The sequence below is a fragment of the Arvicanthis niloticus genome, chromosome 29 (genome assembly GCF_011762505.2).
Source record: "Arvicanthis niloticus isolate mArvNil1 chromosome 29, mArvNil1.pat.X, whole genome shotgun sequence".
NCBI lineage: Eukaryota > Metazoa > Chordata > Mammalia > Rodentia > Muridae > Arvicanthis > Arvicanthis niloticus.
In genome coordinates this window covers 25464928-25478223 of record NC_133437.1, presented here as the reverse complement: position 1 = coordinate 25478223, position 13296 = coordinate 25464928, and the positions used below count along the sequence as shown (strand labels likewise).

Genomic DNA, 13296 nt, shown 5'->3' with positions numbered 1-13296 from the left:
GCAGGAGGCAGGAGGCAGGAGGCAGGAGGCAGGAGGCAGGAGGCAGGAGGCAGGAAGCAAGAGGCAAGAAAGAGGCAAGAAAGAGGCAAGAGGCAGGCAAGAGGCAAGAGGCGGCAAGAGGAGGCAAGAGGCGGCAAGAGGAGGCAAGAGGAGGCAGGAGGAGGCAAGAGGAGGCAAGAGGAGGCAAGAGGAGGCAAGAGGAGGCAAGAGGAGGCAAGAGGAGGCAAGAGAGGCAGGCTGGTCTCTCTGGGTTTGAGGCCAGCCTGTTCAAGAGGCAAGAGGCAAGAGGCAAGAGGCAAGAGGCAAGAGGCAAGAGGCAAGAGGCAAGAGGCAAGAGGCAAGAGGCAAGAGGCAAGAGGCAAGAGGCAAGAGGCAAGAGGCAAGAGGCAAGAGGCAAGAGGCAAGAGGCAAGAGGCAAGAGGCAAGAGGCAAGAGGCAAGAGGCAAGAGGCAAGAGGCAAGAGGCAAGAGGCAAGAGGCAAGAGGCAAGAGGCAAGAGGCAAGAGGCAAGAGGCAAGAGGCAGAGGCAGAGGCAGGCTGGTCTTTCTGGGTTTGAGGCCAGCCTGTTCCACATAGTGAATTCCAGGATAGCCAGGGCTACACAAAGAAACTCTGTCTTGCAAAAACAAACAAACAAACAAACAAACAAACAAACAAGAAGAAAGAAACCAAAAGAGAGAGGCTGGAGAAATGGCTGGCAGAGATGACTCAGGGGTTAAAAATTCACACTACCTTTGAAAAGGACCCAAGTTCCATGTCCAGTTGGGTGACTCACAACCACCTGTCATTCTGTTTTGGGAAGGGGGCAGCATGTTTGGGGTCCAACACCTTTAGCCTTTGAGAGTACTTGCATTCACGTGCATATGTCATCACATGGACACAAGTGCACACATGGAACTTAAAAAAATCAGTCTGGGCATGGTGGTTCATGGATTAAATCCCAGCGTTCTGGAGGTCGAGACAGGTGGATCTCTGTGAATTCAAGGCCAGCTTGGTCTACGTAGCTAAGTTCCAGGTGACTCAGGGTTAGGTAGTGTGATCTTGTTTCTAATAAATAAATGAACAAATACCAAAAAAAAAAAAAAAAAAAAAAAAAAAAAAAAAAAAAAAAAAAAAAAAAAAAAAAAAAGCAGAGCTGTAGAGCCCTTGCCTGGTGTGTATAATCTCCTAGGTCGAAGGCCAGAACTAGAAAAGCAAAAACAAAATGCGGGAAAGGGGACTCAGTTGGTACAGTGCTGGCCTAGAGTGCGTGGTGACACAGTCTACCCCTCCAGCACAACGTTGGGTGAGGTGCAGGCATGTAAACTAGTGCTTGGCACAAGAGACAAAGAAATCAGAAGTCCCAGGTCATCAGTTCGAGGCTACCCTGAGATACATAAGACACTCTCTCTAGATAAAAATTAGCTGGGTATGATGTAAAAAGATAATGGGAAATTGAAGGAGATTTACTGAACTGAGGTCAGGGCAGAAGGTGGTGTTTGCCAGCCAACAAACAAGAGGGTATCTGTAGAGTTTTGGCAGAAGGCTGCCGTCACACTCCAACAGGTCTTTTCTTAGCATTACGTTCTTTGCACCAGGAAAAGGCTCAGTGGATAACATAACACCATGCTCTTTGTGCAGCAAGAAAAAAAGTAAACATTATAGATTTGTATCTTATTTGTACCCTATATTTTGTGATCAGAGTGGTAACATACTATATGGCTAAGAATAAAGACGCTGCACTGTGCTTCCCACATAAACTGCGTGGTGTCTGTGGTCTCCCAAACTCTGAGCTTTCACACAAAATTGATGATTCAACAGCTCACACAGCCTTCCCGCTAACTATGCAAGTTGATGCACGCCCAGTATCACCATGCATGAACAAACATGTGTCCTGAGTTTTCCCGGATCCATGGAGCCCATAAGATTAACTCCGAAAGGAACCTGACAGCACCTGGTCACCTAAGAGACATACTCTTGGTAGACTTTCCTTGTTTTAACATCGGCTAAGTGTACTGAGAGAAGCTGGGTGTGGAGAGGACAGAGTGCCTGGTGAGAATGGGTCAATCTTACGGTGTACACGCTCAGAAGCAGTTGATATACTTGTATAGCAGAGCACCTTCAAGCTCAATTGTGCCCTTCTCCCTAGGATGGGACACAGACCTCGCTAGAGTAAATGCACGACAGCCTTGGTACAGGGTGAGGAAGCATGGGGAGATAAGACTTGCCTGTCCAGGCTGGCACATTGGAGTCTCCTCCTCTACAGAGCTGGTGAATTACTCCTCATGTCTCATGTGGCAGGGTGATGGGGTCCTCTCCCCCAGAGAGGCATCTTGGAGGCTGTATCTGTAGTCACTTTGCACTCACTGTGTCCTGAGCTGACAGGATGGTGCTGCTGACAGGGACAGCTTCACTCAGGCTGCAACTGCTATGAGACCCTCACATTACTTCAATTGCTCATGCTCTTTACCCTGGTCTTCAGTCCCCTTCCTCTTAGCAAAGCTAATCCCAAGGCTGAAAAGACACAGCCCAGGTCCTTTGGTATCTGTGTGGCTCTGTAGGAGTCCCAGGGAGTTGCAGATGAATTTAAGACTAAAAATCAAATAGACAGGGGCTGGAGAGATGTTTCAGCAGTTAAGCAGATGTCTGGCTGCTCTTCCAGATGACCAGGGTTCAATTTTCAGCACCCTCATGTCAGCTGACAATAGTCTGTGACTCCAGCTCTAGGGCTTCACACAGACACACAAGCAGGCGAAACACGAATGAACGTAAAATAGAAATAAGTTTATAAACAAATGATCAACTAGACTGTCATCTGGTGGTTGGTAGTAGGCAAGAATGTAAGATAACCAGCAAAGATGTAGCAGTTGTACCAAGGATGTCCTTTAATGTATATTTAGCCAGCGGGATGCCACCAGCCAGGTGGCTTGAGAGAACAGAATCATGCTTTGTATGATGCTAACAAAAACACAAACGCTACGTACATAGAGGCAGAAGTGGGCCGACAGCTGTCAGAGCTGTAGGAAACGGAATATGCTTAGAAATGGTTTGGAAAGGTATCTGGGTGGCATCAGTGTGAGGCATCAGAAATGACTGAGGCATGCAAAAAGATAATGTGTCTATGCAAACACCATTTCCAACAGGGGACTCAGAACATCCAGAAATTTGGGGGTGCCTGGAATCAGTTCTCCGTGGATCTGGAGGACTGGCCATATTTGACTCAGGACCTAAGCCCTTAATTGTAATCCCTTCGTAGCTTTGCTTACTGTGCTGATTTTTCTTGAGACTGGATCTCTCTTTGTAACCCTGACTGGTTCAAACTCACGTTCCTGCTGACTCACATTTCATCCTGAGATGACAGGTCTCCATCACCACGCTGACTGTCTTGATTTTTTCCCCCTAGAACTTTTCTTCACTTTTAGTATCATTGACAAAGAATCCCCCACCCCAGTGGCAAGGTCACTCACTAGTCACAGACATTTGGAGTGGGAGACTCATCTTAGAGCTGTACCCATTGGAGACCTCACACTGATACTCCCCAGAATCCTCCCTCCTGGCTGGGTCTATGCTGAGTCTGCTGTTTTTCTGAGACAGAGTCATCCTGTCATTGAAATACAGGCCCTGGTGATTGAACAGCCAACGAATAGAGAGTCCAGGGTCTTCTGAGAGGCACATGAGGGTCACAGAACCATCTTCTGTTACTGTGGTACTGTCTGCTCGGAGGGTGGGCTGTGCCACGGGCTCTGTGAAAGAACAGAGGAGGGGTTGAATGATGGTAGCTCACCCTCAGATCCCAACAAGTCCTCTCTGGTCCACAGACATTTCATATGGCCTCCAGACCAAGACTGTAGACAGATATGTACTGTTTCAGATCTGCCACCCATGGTCTGTATGGCCCCAATTCAGCCACTGTGTTTCCTGTGTTTCTGTTTCTATAAAATAGAGCACTTGGCCAGGCAGTGATGGTGCATGCCTTTAATCCCAGCACAGAGGCAGAGGCAGAGAGGCCGAGAAGCAGAGAGGCAGAGGCAGGCACGTCTCTGTGAGTTCGAGGCCAGCCTGGTCTACAGAGTGAGTTCTAGGGATAGCTAGGGCTACATAGAGAAATCCTGTCTTGAAAAACCAAACCAATAACAACAACAACAATAATGGCACATGATAAATGATCATGGTCATTGCCGTGTCTGTAAGGTAACCTTAAATGTAAACAAGGACTTGCTTTTTAGAGATGGGAGCTGCTCGGAATGTCGGAGTCTATTACTCTGCCTACAAGGGACAGTTGACTGGGCTGGACCCCTGAGGACAAGCAGTTGCCAGGAGGACCCGTATCCTCATGAGCCCCTCAGAACAGTTGGCTCACAGCGTGGGCATCTGTCCATCTGGGCTCTCCATGCTGAGACTCAGGAGAAGGATGTGTCCGGGTGACCTAACCTGACTGTGGTCCTCCAGACAGTGCATAGGCTGGTTCCACCTGATAGGAGACAAGTAAGCAATAAAGCCTCCATCCCTATCATCCCTCACAGGACGTGAAGGTTCCCAGGTTTCCCCTGGACTAGACGCTCATGCAGAGATCTGGAGTCAGGACTTCCTTGTGGCCACCTTACTGTGAGGACCCCACGGTTTCCTCAGCCAGACCCTGCCAGGATCCCAAGAGTCTTTCTCAGGGCCATGGTCCTGGTGAAGCCCTACCACTCAGACTGAATTACATAGAATTACATAGAGTGCGCTTCTTCTCTGGGAGTGGAGTCAGGGAAATTGTAGATTTTCCTCCCCTGTGTATGACCTGCACTAAATGCTCAAACTCCAGCGAGGAGACACGCGCAGAAGGAGATGGGCATAGCTGATGCCTGGTGGTCCTATACGGTAAAATGGAATGAGCCCCACCCCCAGCCCTAGCACCCAGAGGTCACGCAACCACTTACCGCGTACTTCCAGATGCACGTGTGTTAATTCGCTTTCCATTTCTGTGTTGAATGTTAGTAAGGTGTAGACTCCGCTGTCGGCCTGGGTGACATTTCTGATCAGCAGGGATCCACTGTAGAATACGGTTTTCCTACCACTGTGCTGAGGCATCTTCGAACTTTCGTTAGTGGGTGTTAAGTACCGCGCGACTTCATAGCTCTTGGTCGGACCTCTCTGTTTGTACCAGTAAAACGCCTGGACATTCAGCGGCATTTCGTGCACAAACAGAACGGAGTTTCCGCCTTCTGCAACCATGGGTGGCACTAACTCAATAGTGAGCTCAGCAGCGGCGAGTGCATTCCAGCAGGTTAAGAGGGAGGCTAAGAGGAATGAGAAAAAAATCCATCAATATCGGGACCTTAGTGTTTGATGAGATGAACGGCAAGTCCTGAGCAGGTCGGTGTGTTCATCTCTTAGCCTAGATGTGGAAGAAGGGTGTGCCTCTCTTACTCAGTGCAGGGGAACGGCATCTACATTTCCCAGTCCTCTGAAGTTGGAGTGGCTACCTTTGTATGGATGTCTCTCTTCCCACATCTGCATGGCTCCCCACTCACTGTGCTTACATTTCCACAAGAGTACCTTTAGGGTTGGGATGCCTTCCCTGACCTCCTCCAGAGACCCTGGGTCATCACTATCAAATGTTGTCCCTTTCTCTGTGTTTGCAGTCAACCCCTTGATGTATCTTCTAAAAGCTCTCGGTGCCCAGTCTGTCTTTCAGTCCATGAGGGCTCGGGCTTTGTGAGGACAGGGGCTAGGGGAAGGCCATGTGCCTGAGAAAGACTCAGACTTCTGTGGAAGAATGAAAGAATGAATGAATTGTAGAACTAGGGGTGTCTAGGGGCTTGATCTCTCTCTCTCTCTCTCTCGGGGGGGGGGGGGAGGTGTCAGCAGATAGCTACCTCCCTGTCTCCCACAGCTGCCCTTCCTGTGGATTCTGGGCTCCCTGGAGCTGTATGAGGAGAGGAATAGCCTGTCTCAGTTCCTAAGACAACGTCCTTCCTAGGTGTCCAGATTCCTGAGAGTGACAGGCACCTGGGAACATGCAACCTCCAACTTCACAGGGTTAAGGCATCCCCTGCTCACCCACTAAAGGCACCTAAGGCACCCTTCCTCCACAGCTCCCCCAGGGATTCCTCACTTCCCACAGCAATGATCCCGCTTTCCTGCTTTCCCCTTCCCAACCACACACAGCCATCCTCTCCAGCACTGCATACATCCTGTGGCCTCACAGACAGACCCCTGTCTGAGTCCTGGACTGCAGCTCACTTCTCTCTTCCCATCAAGAGAATCTCTCCAGGGCTACCTCCTTCTTTGTCACAACATTTTCTCTGTGCTCTGCTGCCAGCTCTTCCCCCTCACAGGGAGGCTTCCAGGCCTCTGTAGACTCCCAGGTGCTCCTCCATCATCCCTCCACCCCCATTGCCTGGTCTCCACCTCTTCTGTGTCAGAAGCCCCAGCACAGCCCTGTGCACAGCACAGCCACATCCCTCCCACAATGCACTCCTGCTTGGAGACTCCAAGCATACCCACAGCTCAGCATCTAGGCCCTGACCCCCATTCCAGAGCCCCTGATGGGCACAAACACACAAGCCTGGATCTGACCCAGGACATTTGTGGTCCTCTGGGTACCATGCTCTGGGCAATCTCTGGCTTGGAGCAAACCCTCATTATTACCATGGCCACCCCTGTGAGGACTCCAACAGTCAGGATACAGCCATGTACCCTGTGGGCACTGGTGACTAACTTGAAATGAAGAGCGATCTGGCTTTTCCTCCCCTCTGAACACCCCTTGTTCCCTGAGAACATCCACCTGAGCAGCCTGGGTCCCTCCCTGTGTCCTCTCCTCTCAGCCTGAAGCAGAGTCTCCTCCCAGAGTCCCTTCCTGTCAGAGCGCCCCACCACCACCACTCCAAGACTGGCCTCACCTGTGAGCAGGAGCCCTTTGCAGAGAAGCAGAGAAGGGGACTCCATGGTCTCTGTTCCCATGTGTGCTGTCCTGGTGTCTGAGGGTCCTTCCCTCTTATTTCTCCTGTCCTTACCCCAGGGCCATCTCCCAGAGTCACATGGGCTGTATGCAGGGAATCTGCCCAAGGCCATGCTCTGTGTCAACTGTTCTTGCTGGGGGACTGTCCCTTGTTCCTTTCTCCCCTCCACCCCACCTGTCTCTAAACCCACTCTTTACGTTTATTTTTTAATAATGCTTTAAAAAAATTCTTACATTGTAAATAATGGTTGAAGGCCCTCTAGTATTAAGAAAAGTCATGACTGGATGACATCATTTTCTGCCTTCCTCCTGGACCCTATTTTAATCCCACCATTTTGACTTTACTGGGTCTCCATAGCCCAAATGTCTGCCATTTGCCCTACTTCTGAAGTTCTGCAGTGACCTCCACATTTCTCTACAGTGTTTGCACCTAGGAATGACCACTAGGTCAGGAAGTGAGCCCTGACTATCTGGGCATCTTGGGTAGCTCTCCTACTTCAAAACCCATTACTCCCCCTGCCTGTGACCCAGGAAAGGGCAACTGTCTCAGATTTCCAGCATTCTCTGCAAAATCATTGTGGTTTTATTTATTTTTAATTTTGATAGCCCAGGCATCTCTCTGATTGACATCCAGACCTCAAGCCCCACCAGTCCCTAGGGCTCTGGTTCATGTGACTTCTAGCTGTGCAGGTCCCCAGGGTCACACTGGGGAATCTTGGTGGAGGCCCAAGCTGGCAGCCCCCACTTCCCTGTGATAATTAGTCAGCTGTTCATTCATTTGTCCGGGAGCAGGTGAAGGGAAGGTGTGAGGGCAGGGAGGGGATGGAAGATGGCTGTCCCAAAGAAGCCTGCTTCCTGGCTTTGGCTTTCAAAGCTACAGTTCACCTTCTTAAGCACTGGGAAGGCCTTGTCTAGTTACCTGCACCCACAAAGACACCCCAGTTCCTGAGACCTTCCCTTGTGCACTGATCTAGATTGGACACATTGGTCGTGAGCATGGGAGTCCTGGCCTTGCCCTTAGGTCATACAAGACAGGAAAGAGTCACTCTAGCCAGAAGGGGCCATCTGACTCAGCCTCATGAACATCTGACACTAGCACAGCAAAGGACAGCGGTTAGTAAGTAGAGAAAAATGTTTCTCTTTTGACCACCATGAGACTGATTCCCAAGTCTCCCATTGCTTTAACACCGATTAATTAACACTGATTAATAAATTATCACTGATTGATTATCCATTCACACGGATTATTTTGTACTTACTTTTGGTTGACCTTAGTAAGCCTGGAACTCATTATACATTCCCAACACAAGAATCCTCCTGCCTCAGTCTCCTAAGTGCTGAGACTACGCACATGCAAAACTGATGTGCCACTTAATAGTTGTGTAGCCTTGACTTATAAAACCTCTAAGGTCTTGGTCAGGACTATTTAGCTAAAGATATCAAATATGCTTTTTAAAACATAAAAAGAAGCCAGCAGTGGTGGTGTGCGCCTTTGATCACAATACTCAGGAGGCAGAGACAGGCAGATCTAGTGAGTTCGAGGCCAGCCTAGTCTACACAAAGGAATTGTGGGATAGCCAGGGCTACAAAAAGAAACCCTATCTTAGAAAACAAGATATATATTATAACATGTGTTATATTATAATGTGTATAAAGTGTATATTGTACCCGGAAAAGCATTCTGAAGTACTTAAGAAATATATATATATATATATATATATATATATATATATATATATGACAGGGTTTCTCTGTATAGCCCTGGCTGTCCTGGAACTCACTCCGTAGACCAGGCTGGCCTCGAACTCAGAAATCTGCCTGCCTCTGCCTCCCAAGTGCTGGGATTAAATTCGTGTGCCACTACCGCCCGGCCTTTTTATTTATTTATTTATTTATTTATTTACTTATTAGTTTTTCAAGGCAGGGTTTCTCTTTGTAGCCCTGGCTGGGCTGTCCTGAATTCACTCTGTAGACCAGAATACCCTTGAACTCACAGAGATCCCTTTGCCTCTGCTTCCCAAGTGCTGGGATTCAAGGTGTGCACCACCACAGCCAGACCTGACTACAGTATTTCCCCTTTGCTTTTGTTTGCTTGAGACCTGCTCTCTGGCTGCCCACTGGGGCTGGCATACGCTGAGGACGGCCTGGGCCTTCTGGCCTCATTCCTGCAGCTCCCCAGTGATAGGGTGACAGGGAGGTGCAGCAGTTCTGGGCGATGCTGTGCTGGAGTCTGACCCAGGGCACGCTAGGCAAGCACTCTGCCTGCTACACAGCATCCCAGCCCAGAGTAGACTTTCATTACAGACTGAGGCCCAAGCCAGCACTACAGGGAACTCAAGGCCACCCTGAAAGCTTCCACAGGAAGATGGACACACATCCTATTTCCAGGATTTGGGTTACTTCATCCTATAGACATGGGATGTCTCACACTGTTGACACAACTGCTCCTGGGTGCCTGAACAGAACTCTGATTAGTGACACCAGTGACCGTAGATAAGTTCTGTTACACAGTCATCATGCACTTAGTCCCTTCCTAGCCCTGTGAGACATCTGTCACCTACCTGCTGGGTGTGGATTCTATTTTCAGGACACCTGGATGATCAGTTGAGTTTCTATGACAGTCCTCTGGTACTGACAGACCCAGGCTAGGACTCAATAGAGGCCATTGCTGGGGTGAGCTGCAGTTCTCTGAAGGCACAGTACACATCTCAGCCTTGCTGCCCACTGTGTGGTGTGGAGGACTGAACCATAAAGAGAAAGAAGGGGAGAGGCATGGAAGGTGGACTGGACACTGGAGGGGACAGAGCAGAGTCTTAGACACCAACAGTCTATGTGATTCTGGAGGGAGCTGCTGCCTGGGAGGAGGGTGAGCTCAGAGGAAGACAGCAGAGCTGAGAGCACAGCATGGAGCACGGGAGCAGGGCTGAACCTGAAGCTGTTCTCCACAAAGGGAGGACTGAGGAGGCAGCAGAGACCTGGAAGTCCCCCCTCCCTCTTTCCTTTTCTCCCTCCCTCACTCTCTTCCAACATATGTCACCCTTGATGACAAGGGTTTCTCCTCACAGTATCATAAATAAGAAAGCTATCAGTGTGGGTGTGGGATCCCTGTACCCATCACAGTAGGCAGGGAGACAGTCGGGTGAGGTCAGAATGCAGTTCAGTTCAGCCAGAAGTACTTAGGTAGTGCTGGGACAAACTTCTGGAGCCTGACACTGGGAGGTCTTAGCCATATTTAAGCACAGCACGATTTGGGGGAAAACGTTTCCTGATGACAATCAACTCGGTCTCAAGGGAACAACAAAGCTCAAGGCGGCATGTTGACTCTGAGACTCTTTACAGAGTCCATGTCCCTTCTTCATGAACATGGGCTCTGTTGACTTACAGACAATGCTCAAGATGAGGGTCTGTGGAGAATGGCTGAGGTAAACATAATTCCTGTCCCAAAGATAACACAGAGGTCACTTGGGCTGTTGTAGAGTACAAGTGTTAACTGTCATGAGGATGCTTGTACAGACTAAGAATCAATGCTCAAGGTGTAGGGGAAAGCCAGGGGTATGCAAACGTAAGATTCTGGGAGACTCAGATGCAGCTGGCCTCACAGAGAGCTAGAGATGGCAGGTTGTAAACTACAACCTTTCCCTGCTGCTTCCTGGAGGAAGACAGGCAAACATCTTCTTCCACTGGAGCCTGAGTGTTTAACTATGCTGGCTTCTCCAAGGCTTACCTGTGTGCACAGGGACCTCTTACCCTCTACAGGTGGGAGATCCCCACAGGAAGCTGAAACAACTCCCTCAGCAGGCTTTGATGAGATAAAGGATCTGAGGCCATGATGGGGCCTGGAGTGTAGGAAGAGGATTACCTGGGAACAGCAGGAAGTGGCAGAATCTAGACATGCCAGGGGCTTAAGGGAAGGACAGGCTTTTGTTTAAACCCTGGAGAAGAGCTTCACCATGATGAAAATGATGGGGGTGGAGGGGAGGGAAGAGAGAGGAGGAAGGGATGAAGGGATGGAGGGAAGGCCACAGAATCTCTTCAGACAGCAGCCTTCATCTCAGGACCGAATTCCTGAGCATTGTCTCCCTAAGAGTCCTGGACCAATTCCCAGGACAAAGGGAATGTCCTATTGCTTCTGTTCTGTTAGCATGGTGGGAAGTTTCAATCTCCTGACTTAGTTCAGCACAGCATAAGGAGCACTGAAGAACAAGGTCCCACAGACAGAGCTGTCAAGTTCAGTTTGCCTCTCCCCTAGCAGCTGCAGGAAGCATGAGCTGGCTGAGGCACTGGGATGTGTCTTAAAGGTACAGGCCTGTGTTCTCACAAACAGGCGTGGAGCCCATTATCTGCTGACTGTGGGTGAGAAGAGGGAGCTTGGAGACTGTCTGGGGTCTCCCTAGGAGACCAAGGGCCTGAGAGGAGACCCAGGGTTTCTATCTGCAGCCTGAGAGAAGACACAGGGAGACAGGCTCAGCAGCAGGCAGCCCTCAGTGAACCTGAAATAGTAGGAGTGTGGCAAGAAAAGGCCAGATTGTCCCCCAAAGTTTTGGTCTCTTTATTCTGAAGACTGATGTTCCCAACAATTATGGAGTGTCTTTCCTAAAATCATAAAAATGGGAAGGCCAGTGAGACACCTCCATGGATGGCAGGACTTGTTTCAAAGTCTGAGGAGCTGGCTACAGTCTTCAGATCCCACAACATAGAAGGCTGAGTAATGCTCTTCTCCATGAAGGGAGACAGAGCAGGCAGCAGCGATGATGGAGGTCTCTTGTGTACCTTTCTGCAGAGGGGAAACCACCTGGGTGTGTGTTTTGCTAGCAGGTGAGGAGACCATTCTCTGACAGTGTCAGAGAGGGAACATTCTCTGACAGTGACAGGGTGGGAACAGGGATCAGAGTTTCCTAAGGAGCAAGAGAACCTGAGAGCAAAGGCAGGGGTTTGTGCTTGAGCTTCAGGGAGCAGACACAGAGGGGAACAGATGGTCAGCAGAGGGAAGTCCTCAGTGAACAGAAAATGGCATGGGGGAGGGGAGGAAAAGCCAGAGTGTCCCCTACTCAAAGTTGATCACCATTGACTTCTGTACTCTGAACACCTATTGTACTGGCTGGGTTTGTTGTCAACTTGACACAAGCTAGAGTCATCAGAGAGGAAGGAGCCTCAGTTGAGAAAATGCCTCCATGAGATCCAGCTGTAAGGCATTTTCTCAATCAGTGAGCAATGGGGGAGGACCCAGCCCATGGCTGGTAGTCTTGGGCTCTATAAGAAAGTGGGCTGAACAAACCATGGAAAGTAATCCAGTAAGCAGCACCCTCCATGGCCTCCATCAGCTTCTGCTCCAGGTTCCTGCCCTGTGTGAGTTGCTGTCCTGACGTCCTCCAATGATGGTTTATGATCTGGAAGTGTAAGTGGAATAAACCTGTTCCTCCCCAACTTGCCTTTTGGCCTTGGTGTTTTCGTCCCACCCATAGAAACCCTAACTAATACACTGATCTCCCCAACACCATGACTCCAAAACCTATCAAGCCGGGGATGGGGATAGTGATTGTTCAGCTCACTGGATACTCATTGCCACCTCACTGTTTGCCCTTGATTGTTGCACAGACCTCACCTTCTCAAGTAGCCTGCTAAGTCTTGATAGTTGATGTGGCATCGACAGACTATACACATAGGATGGACTGTGCCTGGTACACACACACACACACACACACACACACACTCGCACACACACTCGCACACAAACACACACATGCACACACACGCACGCACACATACAAACACACACGCACATGGATATATTAAAATATATAAATACATTTAAATCAACCAGGGATACCAAACACTCTCATTAGTGCCAAACATGAGATGTTTATAAACAACCTGCATTCCCGTCGACCTGAGACATTCATTCACCCATTCATCCCTTCACTGGGTGTTAAGTCTTTGGCAGGCAATCGACCTCTCCAAAGGCTCAGCCTAGTCCTATCTTCACAATGACCCACTTCTACTGCACTGGAAGGCAGCCGGGCAGGGCAGCCGGACAGTTCAATGAGGGGTGACTAGAACCACAAAGGGAGTTGGTTTTTGTTCTTGTTTGTATTTATTTGTTTGTTTGGTTGGTTGGTTGGTTGGTTTTTCGAGACAGGGTTTCTCTGTGTAGTCCTGGCTGTCCTGGAACTCACTCTGTAGACCAGGCTGGCCTCGAACTCAGAAATCCGCCTGCCTCTGCCTCCCAAGTGCTGGGATTAAAGGTGTGAGCCACCACTGCCCGGCTGTTTGTTTATTTTTAAAGGTCAGAAACTGAAGATGCAGGGACTCTGGAAGATTCAGTCAGTGAAGGAATCATCTCCACTGAACACCGTGAGTGTGAATCTGAGGACA

At 49.4% G+C, this 13296-nt stretch overlaps 1 protein-coding gene across 1 annotated transcript; it reads right to left on the bottom strand.

The window, feature by feature from the left end:
• Positions 1–2982: 2982 nt before the first annotated feature.
• LOC143440308 (cell adhesion molecule CEACAM3-like) lies at positions 2983–7012 on the bottom strand. The gene is made up of 3 exons (XM_076926968.1): positions 6866–7012; positions 4901–5260; positions 2983–3721 (listed from the first exon to the last, which is right to left on the bottom strand). Exons 1-3 carry the CDS (start codon positions 6924–6926, stop codon positions 3438–3440), a joined length of 705 nt encoding a protein of 234 aa, XP_076783083.1. The 5' UTR covers positions 6927–7012; the 3' UTR covers positions 2983–3437.
• Positions 7013–13296: the final 6284 nt, after the last annotated feature.